We start from the raw sequence: 12,524 nt of genomic DNA on the forward strand, positions 1-12,524 counted from the left end.
TTCGTAGCCTCTGCGCGTTATTACTACCATTATCCTATGCCTATGCCTATGCTCATGCGAATCCAAAGCCTTCGCCACCCTCATTGATGGCGAGCAGCACCTGCTGACGGAGCATTTCGTACGAGGAGTACTGCGGAAGATCAATCTGGTTGAAGCCTGCATGCGGAGATCAGTAGGTAAACCCTGTTCACGCTTGACGCAGCAGACTCACAAGTGTGCGCCGAAGGAAGTCTGTCCGTATCGCCATACGCCTTGTGTATCGAGAAGCGCTGTGTGCCCTGAACACCCTGTAGCTCGACGAAGCCTCCAAGCGGGACGCGAGACGTGCCGGTCGCGAAGCTTAGAACCTTGGCTCGCTCTTCGCGGTTGAACGACTTCAGTGCTCGCCAGAACCAGACGATGACCGGGTCCGAACTCGTGTAGCCGTTATACTCCGTCGCAGAGCGCCATTCGTCCACGTCGATGTCAGGCGTGCCCGAGATGAGCAGCTCCAGCTCTTGATCATTGAACTAGACATAAAGTGTTAGAATGACAAACCCCGTCCTCATGAGCGAGAGGGCTCACGATCGCGATGAGATCCTTCGGGATGATGTCGTAGAACCCTTGAAGCAGCGCCTCAATCTGGTCCTTGATGGACGAGTACAGCCTGTGAGTAGCGGAGAGTTGCACAAACTCTTTCTTGTTCTCGTTCGTCACGGGGATCGTGGCGCCACCTTCTTTGAGCTCTAGCAACTTTGTGACACCAAACTGTGGAAGTATTGTGTTAGCGCTACTAGTCGAGTAGACACAACCAAACTCTGGTTCCTCACCTCATCGGACTCGACACTGAAGGTGAGATCAAGAGGACTGGGGTCGTTCTCCAGGATCCAGCAGAGCGAGTTGTAGTACTCAGGGTCCACCCACTCGACGTCCTTGTAGTCGACCTGCTTCCCGAGGAGAAGCCTGTACAGATGACGCGCGAAGTATGCATCGAGCAAGCGACCGTCGTAGATCGCCTTGCCGATGACGCGGCCAACGAACTTGAAGAACGACAAGTGCTCGGGGTTGACCCACGATGCACGGTTGGGCTGGTACGTGAGACGGTCGGCCGCACATGGCTGGAACAGGGCGTAGTTCGGGTCGAACATCTGGCGGGCGAGGATCTGGAACCACTCGCGGGTGACACCGCCGGCATCGACACCCTCCTCCTCGTAGAAGCGCACACTGAGCTTGCCGTACTTGATCTGGTCACCAGTCTTGCGCTGCAGGTACTGGTAGCTGTCCTCGAACACGCGTGACCGACGCACGCTGAGTTGGAGTGTGCCGTGGTGCTCGCGTGTCGTCGGCCTGCGATGGAGCTGCTGGTTGAAGTAGTTCCGTTTATTGTCAAAGTCGAGGACGCGCGGGTTGTGGACGAGCAAGGAGAAGGAGCCGCTCATGAGGGACGGGTTGTTGCGGACCATGAGGTTCAACACCTTGCGGTGAGCATCCGTGAAGGTGACGAAGAGATCTTCCATAGACTCGCGAGCATTGGTGGGAGAGCGAGGGGAAGTAGACGCGCGGACAGCGCGGGCAACTGCACCTCCCGTCGTTTTGGGGCCGACGTACTTGCAAACGACCATCAGAGCTTCGATGAGGGGGAGAAGGACAGTGACGATGTGCTCCATCTCAGGCTTCTCCTCAATGATCGAGAGGCAGTCGCCGAGACGCTGCCACAGAGGAGAGAACCTGAACGTCTCGTACATGCTCTGGACCTTCTCGACGTCCTCGTCGGCTGTGGTCGCTGATGTCTTCGGGGAGTACATGTAATCGATGGTCTTCAGAACACGGAGTAGCTTCGCTTGGTCTGACGAAGATGGGGAGAACTTCGCGGCGATTGTTGTTGCCAATGTGTCGGGGTTGGCTTCAGCGTCACGGAGCGCGCTAGCAAGCTCGTCCAGGGCTGTGAAGAGGCTCTGGCCAAACTCTTGGGCCCTGCTGCGCAATTCGGAAGCGATGACCTCGCGTGTGTCGGGGATGTAGGAGAGATGTTGGATGAGGGCGAGACTGTGCATGAACGTCCGTCCCGAGCACTCGCCGGAGGTGAGGACATTCACGATGAGCCGGAGGACATGATGAGGGATGTGGGGAGGGTTGGCGAGGAGGATCTCTTCTTCGACGGTTGTCGGCTTCGCTTTCGGCTCTGGCTGCGTAGCAGGAGTTGTTGCGGGAGCCGCTTCGTCCACTGCATGCATGTGTCAGTTATAAAATGCATACAAGATAGTACACACGCACCACTGGCAGGGTTCGCGGGAGGTGCAGCTGCCGCTTCACCACCTGTTGAGGGTCGCTCGGTTGACGCAGGTGCAGTTGGAGGTGCAGGCACAGAACCAGAAGTAGAAGCCGGCGGGGCTGTCAAGCTACTAACTTCCGCAGTCTCCGTCTTCTTCTTGTCCTTGTCCTTGAGTCCTGCTAGAGGACGCGTGACCGTTGCCAAGAGGCCCACGGCAGACTCGACGATGGCTGGAGTACGAAGAATTGAGGCGCGGTCGAGAAGGCTCAAGAGGAGGACGATGGGGTAGTGAGTTTGCGGCGCTTGCTTCTCCTTTCCTTTACCACGCTTCGATGCACTGCGACGAAGGCCGATGGGAAGTTCGTGCTCTGTCAGGAAGAACAGGGAGGCGAGCTCGTTGCTAGTGACGATGTGCGTGAGACCTTCGAGGCAGCGCTGGATGACGAGCTCAGGGACGACGTCGTTCTGAGGGAGTGCGAGGGATCCGAAGTAGTCCGAAGAGACACGCTGCTTGCCGATCGCCTTGGGGGTCTGTGGGGGCGCAGGTTTGGAATGCCGTACGGACATTTGAGCGAAGCTCTTGTCGATCGTTGCAAGATCGCCAGTCCCATCTTGAAGGATGCTCAGCAAGAGGTTGAAGAGGTCGGTACGGGACTTCGTATTCTCGCAGAGGCTGCCGAGGACTCGGAACAGCAGATTCTTCCGAATGACGTTCGGGTAGAACACAAGCCGCACCAAAGCTGCCAATGCCGACCTGTCCAGGAGCTGAATTGAATCGCGAGGCAGAGCAACCTTGGAGGCCTGAGATGCCTGGTTTTGTGCGCCTCGTGCACCCTGCGCGGCGGGAATTATGTGTCGAGTTCGTGCTGGTCGACCCGGCTCGCGGTGAATGTTCGCCTCCGCGATCATATGGGAGGGCAGGCTCTGAATGAAGCCTTCGTCGGACTCCATGAGGACCATCTGACGGAGCTGAGGATCGAGGCTGGCGACGAAGCTCGCGGGGTCAATCTCGACGGGGCCACCTTGCTGGGCGCCTGCTCCGCCCGTGTTCTTTGAGCGCGCTCCGAAGCTTCTTGCTGGATGATCTCGGCGCGGATGTCGGGCGGGAGTGCGTCGAGGAATTCTGCGCTGATCTGAGAGTCTGCGGGGCGCTCAACCTGTGCGGCTCGTTGATCACGGACGTGTTGGTTGAGGACCTCTTCGCGCATGTCATCCGGAAGAGCCTCCAAGAACGTCGGGTCGATGCCAGTGTCAGTGATGTCAACAGGATTGCCGTTAATCATGACGGTGACACGTTGAATTTGAGCTTCAGGACGGTTTGAACCTTCGGCGGTCTCAGGCCCATTGTCTTCGGCAGTAGGTTCAGCACCTGGGGTTTCTTCGGCGTCGGCCATCTCCACGTCGCCATCGCCGGCTGGAGCAGGGGCGAGCTCATCAGGGACCGGGGCGGGGGCGGGGACGGGAGCGGCCGCAGCTTCTGCTTCGCGCTTCGCCTTCTCAGCGATCTCAGCGTCTTCACCTCTTTCTTCGCCACCTCCGCAGCTAGGGCCTGTTCTTCGCGAAGACGCTCCTGCTCCTTGACCTCGGCTTCTTTAGCCTTCTTGTAGGCTTCGACAGCGGCAGGGAAGAGCACAAGATTGAGGTGGTTCTGGAACTTGACGAGGCGTTCGTGCTGGAATTTGCCATGAAGAATCAACGCCTCTTCGCTGTACCTCTGCGGCGTTGTGCGCGGCTGGCCATCTTCGCCTTGGCGGGGAACGTGCTCCACACGGATCGAAGCTGTGATAGCGGTACGGCCACGATGGAAGCCACCGAGTAGGTCAGACGGGACGTTGATTTGAAGCGAGCCACCACCAATACCGCGGGTCTGAGCAAGGACTTGGCTGAAGAAATGGCTAGCGTTGAGCCCAAGCGCCTCGTCCAATCTTGTGAGTTGGTCTGCCGCGAGGAGGCTGCGGTGACTGCGACGGGTAGATCTCGACTGTGCGGTACGAGACAGGTTTGACGTGGGATCCATGAGGAGAGGATGGGTAACGTCGTTGGCAGCGTCACCGCCGCCGTCGGGCGCGCGACGAGCTGGATGACGACCGCCACGATGCCACACAATAGGCTCGCCGTCCACGGGGGCCATACCCGCGCCAAGGGCAGCGAAGGGACCACCAGCGATGACGTCGGCAAAGGCGCCTTCCAAAAGGTTTGCAGCAGCTGTGTCGAGGTGCGGGTCTTCCATGATGCCGAGTTCGTCCGTATACCTGCGATAGCGATGGTTAGGAAGTAAACACGCCCGGCCTAAGACTACGTACTCCTCGCCATCTGAGACGGCATCCTCTTCGTCGTCCATGTCCATAGTAGCAACAGGCATATCTGCATCACAGTGTTATGATGCAGGGTCGCGAGCAGTAGGGAGACCCACATACCACCAACGTCTTCCTCATCGCCCTCGTCGACACCTTCATGGACGTTTCCTTCTCCAACGGCGATGTCCTAACAAGATTGAGACGCATATGGCAACCCGATGCGAGACAACTCACCTGCCACATCACTTCCTCGCCTTCGTCAGCATCATCCTCATCCGTCTCATCCTCCGCCTCTGCGCCCTCATTCTGGACAAGGTCCTCCTCCTCCTCTTCCTCTTCGTCCTGCCATTGCTCTTCGTCCGTCTCGCCTGCATCTCCCCCGATGTTTTCGACCACGTGCTCCTCGCCGGCAGACGTAACCTCACTGTCCACGTCGCTCTCGTAGTCCATGTCGACGTCGTCGTCTTCATCATCGTCTTCGTCTTCGTCGTCCTCACCGGCCATGTCGTCGTCGTAAGAGTCATCTACCTCCTGTGGGGGTCGTCAGCCTGGATAGATGTCATGGTAAACGACGGGTACTAACCCCACTCAAGCTGCAATACGAGATCGGTGAAGAAGAATTTGTGAGCAAAGTTCCTATGCGCGAAAAATAGAGTGGGTGCTCACATGCCCAGAGAAGAGTTGTGGTACAGGTTGCTCGCAGCTTCAGCCTCCGGGTTCTCGTGATCGTCTTCTTCCTCCTCTTCCTCTTCGGACGTCTCCGTGTCGGGAGCCTCGACTTCCTCGTCGAAACCTTGAGCCTTCTCCGACGGGCGCGTCATCTTCATCGCAGTCTTCGCGCTATGGTCGCCGTTAGTCAGAAACACCATGCAGAAAAAAAGGCAATCGTACAGCTGGTCCAGGGTGCGCAGGATGGAAATGACGACGTTGCGGACATTCGGGTAGTTCAAGTCCACTTCCGCGAGGAAGCCCGTCAGCGTCGCGACGAAAACCTTCTCCAGCATGACCTTTGCAATCGGCAGTGCCCTCTCCTCGACGACCTTCTTGGGGTGGACGTTGGAGCCGAACGTCAGCAGGCGGAGACAGAAGTCACTGAGCGCGAGGAGGCGGCTATAACGAGACTCGGTGTCGCTGGACGCGGGGAGGTCCTTGAGGGAACGGCTGATCGTCTCGAGAACGAACTTGCGGACAGAGGCCAATTCAGGAGAGACGACCTTGGGGTCCTTGGAGACGCTGTTCTCATGGCAAAGGGCAATCATGACGTTCATTGCGGAGTTGCACAGCGCGAACTGTTTCTTGGCCTCAGCAGGCGGGTGAGCATTGAGCGTGCCAAACGTCAGTAGATCGCTGAGGATGAATTGCAGGGACGCGGTGCGATGCTTGTGGCCGTCCTTGGCGGGCGTCTGATTGCGCTTCTTTGGCGTGTAGGACAAGAAGGCGACCTTGCAGGAGTCATACGAGAGAAGAAGCTCCGTGAGAATGTGCATGATGAAGTGGGGGTAAGAGCGGTCGGTGGAGTCTTGAGGCTTCGGCTCCGTGGCGAGAGGTGCGGAAGGCTGGACGGCCACGGCGGAAGTGCTTGCGCCAGCGGTCACGGCAATCGCGGGTACATCCGCGGGCTTGCTGAGCTCCACGCCCGGCGTCGATATCGGAACCGTCGTCTCCTGCTCGTTCTCAGCCTTGACTGTCCTCATGAGCTCGCCGATGAGGTAGTGCACGAGAGCTTCGGTGGACTCCGATGCGGTAGGCGCGACTTGGGGGTTCTCGTCGACTTGCATATCATTCGTCTTTTCTGGCGAGGAACCTTCTCCCTTCGCATCTGCCGATGGAGTGGGCTTGAGGACGATCTGCCTCGACAGCGAGTACGGCTGCGAGAGCTGGCAGAGGTCCGCGGCCGCCTTGATGAACACTTCTGGGTCCCGCAGGACAGTGGTGCCGTGCTCGTTGACGAGCGTGCCAACGTCGGAAGGGCCCTGGTTGAAGAAAGCCTTGATTTCCTTCCGCATAATGTGTTGCAGAACCGACTCGCTCTCGACAATGTGGCGGAGGATGATGACGATGTAGGAGTGAAGACCGAAGGCGCTATGGCTGCCTGATGAGACCTGCATGTACTGGAGCAAGAGCCCGACGCCGTTGCGCTTGAAGAACGTGTCGGCAAGGCTGTGGTCGCGTGTCAAGAAGACGAGCAGGGATAGGACCGACATGAGCTCGTCCTTGGGGAGAGTTGGTACCGCTAGAAGGCGCAAAGAGAAGTCGAAGAGTGACGTGCGAGCCTCAGCGAAGCGGGGGCCTTGGTAGAGCTCTTGTGGAACAATCGGCTCGTTCTCCTTGGGAACTTCGATCGAGCGGGGCGATTCCCCGAGGACGAGAAGCGACTTGACGACGAGGAGCTGAGCGGAAAGCCACTTGGGGATCGTGGGATGTTCACCATCACCTGGGTTGGTCAGCAGCAACGAGAGCAACACGTTCATGAGGTTCTCGATCTCGCCCTTGGTCATCTGGGCGACCGGGGAAGTGGGCTCGCCCAGGACGAGAGCGAACAAGTGGCACCGCACAGAGAGCGGCTGTTCGTGGACGTCGTACGCCGAAGGGGAGAGGTTCTGAATATCATCCATGAGCGCCTTGACGGCCTCCGTGCGGTAGTCGCTGGCAGGCCCGACGAAGACCTTCCGAACGTCGTAGACCAAAGTGGGGTGCTCATCGGCCAGAGCCAGAAGCCGTCGGCCCATGCCTTCCTTCAGGGGCTCGCGAAGAGCGTTCAGTTCCTTCAGCAACTCCTCGGAGCTCTTTCCCGGTGGTGCAGGGGGTTCCTCGACGATAGGTGCGGCAGAGTCAGTCGCCGAGGCAGTGGTCGACTCTTCACCACCGGGTGTGCCTTCGTCCTCGTTGGCTTGATCTTGCTCAGGAGTAGCCTCTGCTGCTGGGACCCCTTCGACTTGCTCTTCCTCAACTCCGGCGGGAGCTTCATCCATGGGAACTGCTTCGCCCTCAGTAGTCTCAGCGACGGGTGTCTCCGCTTCGTCCGCGGCAGGGACGTCGTCGGCTGGGGCAGCCTCAGCAGCTTCTCCCACGACCGGGGCTTCGGGGACGGGCTCGGGGGGATCAGGAGGGAAGGGATGAGGTTGCGAGAGCAGTATCTCCGTTGCGGCGTTGATGTTGTTGCGTGCACGACTAAGAGCGCGTTCGGCCGCAGACCGCGGGAAACCCATGTCCATGAGCTGCCGCACGCGGGTCTCGTCGGGGCCACCAAGGTATGCGATGCGAGGCATGGTACCCGCGGCCAGGATCGACGCGGGCTGCACGTCCTTGGCTTCTTCATTCTCAGCACTGCAGAGCTCGAAGACGATGTTGACGATAGACTTGCAGACGCCTGTTTGTGCCGAAGGGAGCCACGACGCCTCCCAGATCAACTGGATGAGCGGAATTGCCGCGAGGCGCATGCGAACGAGGAAGTTGCTAGCCTCGAAGTACTCGGGGTCGGTATCCTTCTTGTCAGGAGTGGCCGCGATCGTGTTCTGCGCCGCGTCGATGATAGAGCGCGAAGAGACGAGAGAATGTATGAGGGCGAGAGCAACCCTGATGCCATTGAACGCGTGGGTGAGCTCTTGCTTCGTGACCTCGTTTCGCTCATCGGCAGAGACTTGGGTGATCATATCGATGGCCGTGATGAACTCCCGACAGAGGCCGAACAACGCATCGAGACCCCCTGCGCGAGTGAAAGAAACGAGCAGAACGGTGTTCACGGTCTTCTGGGCCTGACGCTCTGTACCAAGAGTCAGCAGGGCTCATATCCTGAGACAACCCGCATATACATACCATCCACAAGGAGAACCGTCGCGGTGTTCAACATCGACGTGTAAAAAGAGAAAAGGGAGAGCTTGTCCGCTGATAGAAGTTATAAGTACGCATCACACCAGCGCGATGAGACGAAGGCTTACTGAACGGTCTCTGCTCCAAGTGCTTGACGAGGACGTCTGCCAGGATCCCCGCGGCCTCCTTGACCTTCTGCCTTTGGGTGCCGTCGCTGCTTCTCCGAGTCTGGAACAGACGGACCGTCGCTATTCATGCACGACCCGTGAGTTCTAGTCATCGCTGACAGAGGAAGCCCCACTCACATTGGAAGAAGGGCGTCAGAGACGAAGGGAGCTGCTGGATGAGGTGCTTGAGGGCCTTCGCGTTTTTGTCCTTGGGCCTGTCCTCCTTCTTCGGTAGGGGCGAATTCGACGCTAGCGACTCCCCAGTCGAAGCCCCGTTCGTCCCGTTGTTCGCCGAGGGCACCACTCCGTCCCCAAGGGGCGTGGAAGAGGATGCCTCCCGCTCCAAAGGGGTGGGCACAGTTGTCGACCCAGAGCCGAGGAGAGAGGACCAGAGGTCGTGGGCGTGAGAGGCGGCCGGCATGTCGACGCCTTGGGAAGAGAGGACGGCCTTGAGTGTGATGTTCTCCCAGACGCAGGCACGCTGCAGAGCGCCGAGTTCGGATAGGGGCGAGTTGTCGCGGGTGAGGAGGGACTGCAGGAGCGTCTGCATTGCGCGACCATGCGCGTAACCTGCGGTCGCGTAGATGTCGGCGAGCAGGGATGCCCTCGTGTACAGCGTGACGATCTTGCGGAACCGGTCGTTGGCCTTGTCTTCATCTTCCGCTGAAGAGATATTAGCACAGTACAAACTCGTCTCCGCAGCTAGCTCACCAGCAAACTCCACCAGAGGCAAAAGCTTTGGTTGCTCTTCCATCGTCTCCCAAAAGTCCTTGCAATCCGCGAGCGATTCAGAGACAAGCTTGATCAGGAACGTGAGCGTCTCGGTCGTCGCCGCCTCGGCCATGGTGCGGATGACCTGCACCAGAGAGTCTGATGCAACGCTGTTCGCAAAGTCGAAGGGGAGGCACGGCAGGGTGGTGAGCCTCGCGAGGCGTTCAAGTCCGTCAGAATCGGCGACGAAGTCTCTGCAGTGAGGGATGTGCTGGAAGAATCCCTCAAGGAACTGGACGCCACAATCAGTAGACATTCAACCAGGTCACACGACGCGACACGTACCTTGCCAACGACATCGATGTACGAGATGACGACGTTGTCGTGAGACCTGCCAAAGAGCTCGTTCGAAGGAGCAGCGGGTGCCTCCGGAGCAGGTTGCGCCGGCTCGGTGGATGCTGCCTCACCAGTGCTCGTCTGGTCGACCTCCATGGCGACGACCGTGTCTGTGCTCTCGGAGGCGGACGGGGCAGAGGCAGTGGGCAGCAGCCTGTACCAGTGCTTGATCTCATTCGGGACGACGAACGAGTTTCCCAGCTCCTCAATCTTCTCCATCGTCGCCTTGATCGCGACGAAGACCTTGTCCTTCAGCGAAGGTGGTGACGGATGAGCTCTTCGATCGACGTTCCAATGAGCACAGCGTTCTCCTTCTCTTGCAGGACGCGCTGGTGGTCCTCAGAAGTGAAAATCGAAAAGAGGCTTGGGATCGTGCTTGGACGGGCAGTGAGCTGGTCTTGACCCGCCTGGTTCAGGCACAGTGCACCAAGGGCATTGGGAATGGATTGAATGACCTCGATTACGGGCTCGAGGCCCTTCTCGATGACACTGTAAAACACTTCCGGTAAGCCGTTCTCTTGGATGACCGGTAGGCAGGTAGGCTCGTTGTGGACAAAGATGGCCATGATGTTGATGGCTGCCATCAGGTCAGTGAATTGACGAGGCGACAAATGTTCGGGCGCTTACAGAGGGCGAGGGCACTCGGCCCGAATACGGCGCGGTGTTGCATGATCTTCTTGACAGACTTGAGGAGGGAAGAGTCGAGCAAGCCTCGAAGGCCTTCTGAGGATCCCGACGACTGCATCATACGGTGGACGGAACGGAGTGTGTGCTTGAGGATCGCAGTGCGGGCGACGGAGAGCTTGCCTGAGCAACAAGTGAGCAATCTACCCAAAGCCCGATAACTTCGGACATACCATAGGGCACAACGACGTCATTCGGCGTCCCGTCGTTTCCGAATTCCTCGATATCGAAATCAACCTCAAACTGCATCGCATATATAAGCGCAGGCACAAGTTATGAACCAGACGAACCTGACCTCGATGCGCTCAACCAGAGTATCGACCCCGCGAGCATTGCAAAAGAGGCCGAACGCGTTGATGTAGCCGTAGAGTACATTGTCGAGGAGCTGCATCGTCTTCGACACGAGATACAGCCGGTTCGGTAGCCTGTTCTCGATGGCTTGGATGAGGACGGGGACGAGGCCCGCGCCCACAATCATATTACCGCCCGCCGCATGTGTGGCAAGGTAGGTGATGAAGGAGAAGAGCGACTCGACAAAGGACTGAGGGAGCGTCGAAGTGGGCTGAGCGACCTCCGACACCGTCCTGCGAAGGAGCGCCATGAGGATCCCGTGGTTCACCCCAGCGTTGACGGCGGTCAGGACCTCCTGGATCTTCGTCCTATACCTCGACAGCGCGTCGAGGGCGGCGACTCCCGCGGTCTGCACTTGGACGTCCACCCCTCGGTCGAGGTGGAGAAGCTCCGCGACGTGGGTGATGAGCTCGGCTCGTGGTTGAGCAGCGCGGGGAGCGCCTGGTTGTCGGTCTGCGTGTGGCCATAGATCGCGGTCGCGAGCAGGCGGACGACGACGAGTTTCTCGCAGTCCGCGGCGTGCGCGGCCGTGACCGCCTGTGCGCCGCGGATGCGCATGAGCAGCTCGAACTTTTCCGCGTCGGGGACCGCGTACTCCTCGATCGCGTCCGCGAGGATGTCCATCGCGCCCTTCGCCTCGATCGTCTTGCTGTCGATGTGGATCGTGACCGCACCTGTGGATGTTGACGGCGCCGCGGCAGCGGCCGAGGTCGACGCCTTCCTCGGGGACGGCGCGCCCGCGTCGAACACGTCCCCCTCTGGCGCCTTCTCCTTCTCCTTGTTGTCGGCTGCCGCAGCTGCCGGCGCTGTTCTGTAAAACACAAAGTTGACCTCCCGTGCCTCCGTGGGGAGCGCCTCGACCTGGGCGCGGCCCTTCTCGGTGGCCAGATCAACCAGGTTGATATCGTAGTCGCGAAGGTTCGGCCATCGCTTGGCGAGCGACATGAGTCGCGGGGCCGAAATGCTGAGCACGCTTGAGACCGACGGCTGACAGGAGTACTGCTGCGCGGGGCGGAGGAGTAGGTTGAGGGCGAGCACGAGCACGTCGAGGTCCGACGAGAACATCAGGCTGTTGACGCGCTGCATGTATGCGGGAGGAGGGGAGAGAGAGATTAAGAACGAGGCTGGGGGAGATGGAATCGGGCAGACGCACGTCGTAGGAGCTGAACGTCTTTCTGTTCGTCGAGTTCTCCAGAAGCAGCCTCTCGAAGCGCAGGATCTCGCAGACCGTCTTCTTGGTGAGGGGGGTGAACACGTTCACCTGCAGGTTGTCGATGTCGTACTCGCGGATGGCCTCCTCGAGGATCGCGTCGAATTTGTTTAGAACTTGATCCAAGCGTTGAGATCGGACCTGGGCCATTTCCAGGACTCTATCTCGGAGAGGACTTCGTGGAGGTCATCGTTTGGCGTGTTTGCTAGTTTGTCAATGAGCTCCACCACCTGGGGCAGCTGCAGGACAGAGTATGTTAGCTCTCCTCGTCGCGCGTCTCGTGGGCAGCAAGAAGGCGTACTGGAGCGACGGCTCTCTTAGATTTGTGAAGGATCCTCATCTAGGCCGATGAGGAGCTCTAGATGTCAGATTTGAAAATTCTCCCTGCGTCCAGCAGCGCCGCAGGGGTAGGAAGGGGTGGTGGAAGAGGATGGGGTTGCAGAAAGCGCGGGAGGATCGCAAAGGCTTACGCGGAGGTTGTCGAGCGCCGGCCCAAGTATGACGACTTTCGCACGGCTACCACGGAATTCTTCCCACAACTAGAACATGGCCCCTGAGATTGGGCGCTCCCTGGAAACACGCTCTGCTCGACGCGTCGCGTCGCGTCCGCACTCAGCCACTTCCACGCGTTTCGTCCTCTTGAATCC

At 59.0% G+C, this 12,524-nt stretch overlaps 1 protein-coding gene across 1 annotated transcript; it reads right to left on the minus strand.

Annotated features, from left to right (window-relative positions):
- Positions 1–52: 52 nt before the first annotated feature.
- BXZ73DRAFT_92308 (uncharacterized protein) lies at positions 53–12,217 on the minus strand (the record flags this gene model as incomplete). Its single annotated transcript, XM_048026321.1, has 27 exons — positions 53–156; positions 212–509; positions 565–747; positions 810–2,025; positions 2,053–2,203; positions 2,254–3,301; positions 3,409–3,744; positions 3,771–4,503; positions 4,555–4,615; positions 4,669–4,735; positions 4,783–5,079; positions 5,132–5,135; positions 5,215–5,369; positions 5,415–7,493; positions 7,638–8,311; positions 8,487–8,606; positions 8,664–9,188; positions 9,237–9,528; positions 9,582–9,881; positions 9,935–10,209; positions 10,260–10,439; positions 10,490–10,559; positions 10,612–11,076; positions 11,160–11,747; positions 11,821–12,018; positions 12,054–12,116; positions 12,179–12,217. The coding sequence occupies 27 exons, from the start codon at positions 12,215–12,217 to the stop codon at positions 53–55; spliced, it is 10,521 nt and encodes a 3,506-aa protein (XP_047873716.1).
- Between the last annotated feature and the right edge of the window lie 307 nt (positions 12,218–12,524).

The sequence above is a fragment of the Epithele typhae genome (genome assembly GCF_022376455.1).
Source record: "Epithele typhae strain CBS 203.58 chromosome Unknown BXZ73scaffold_65, whole genome shotgun sequence".
Classification (NCBI taxonomy): domain Eukaryota; kingdom Fungi; phylum Basidiomycota; class Agaricomycetes; order Polyporales; family Epitheliaceae; genus Epithele; species Epithele typhae.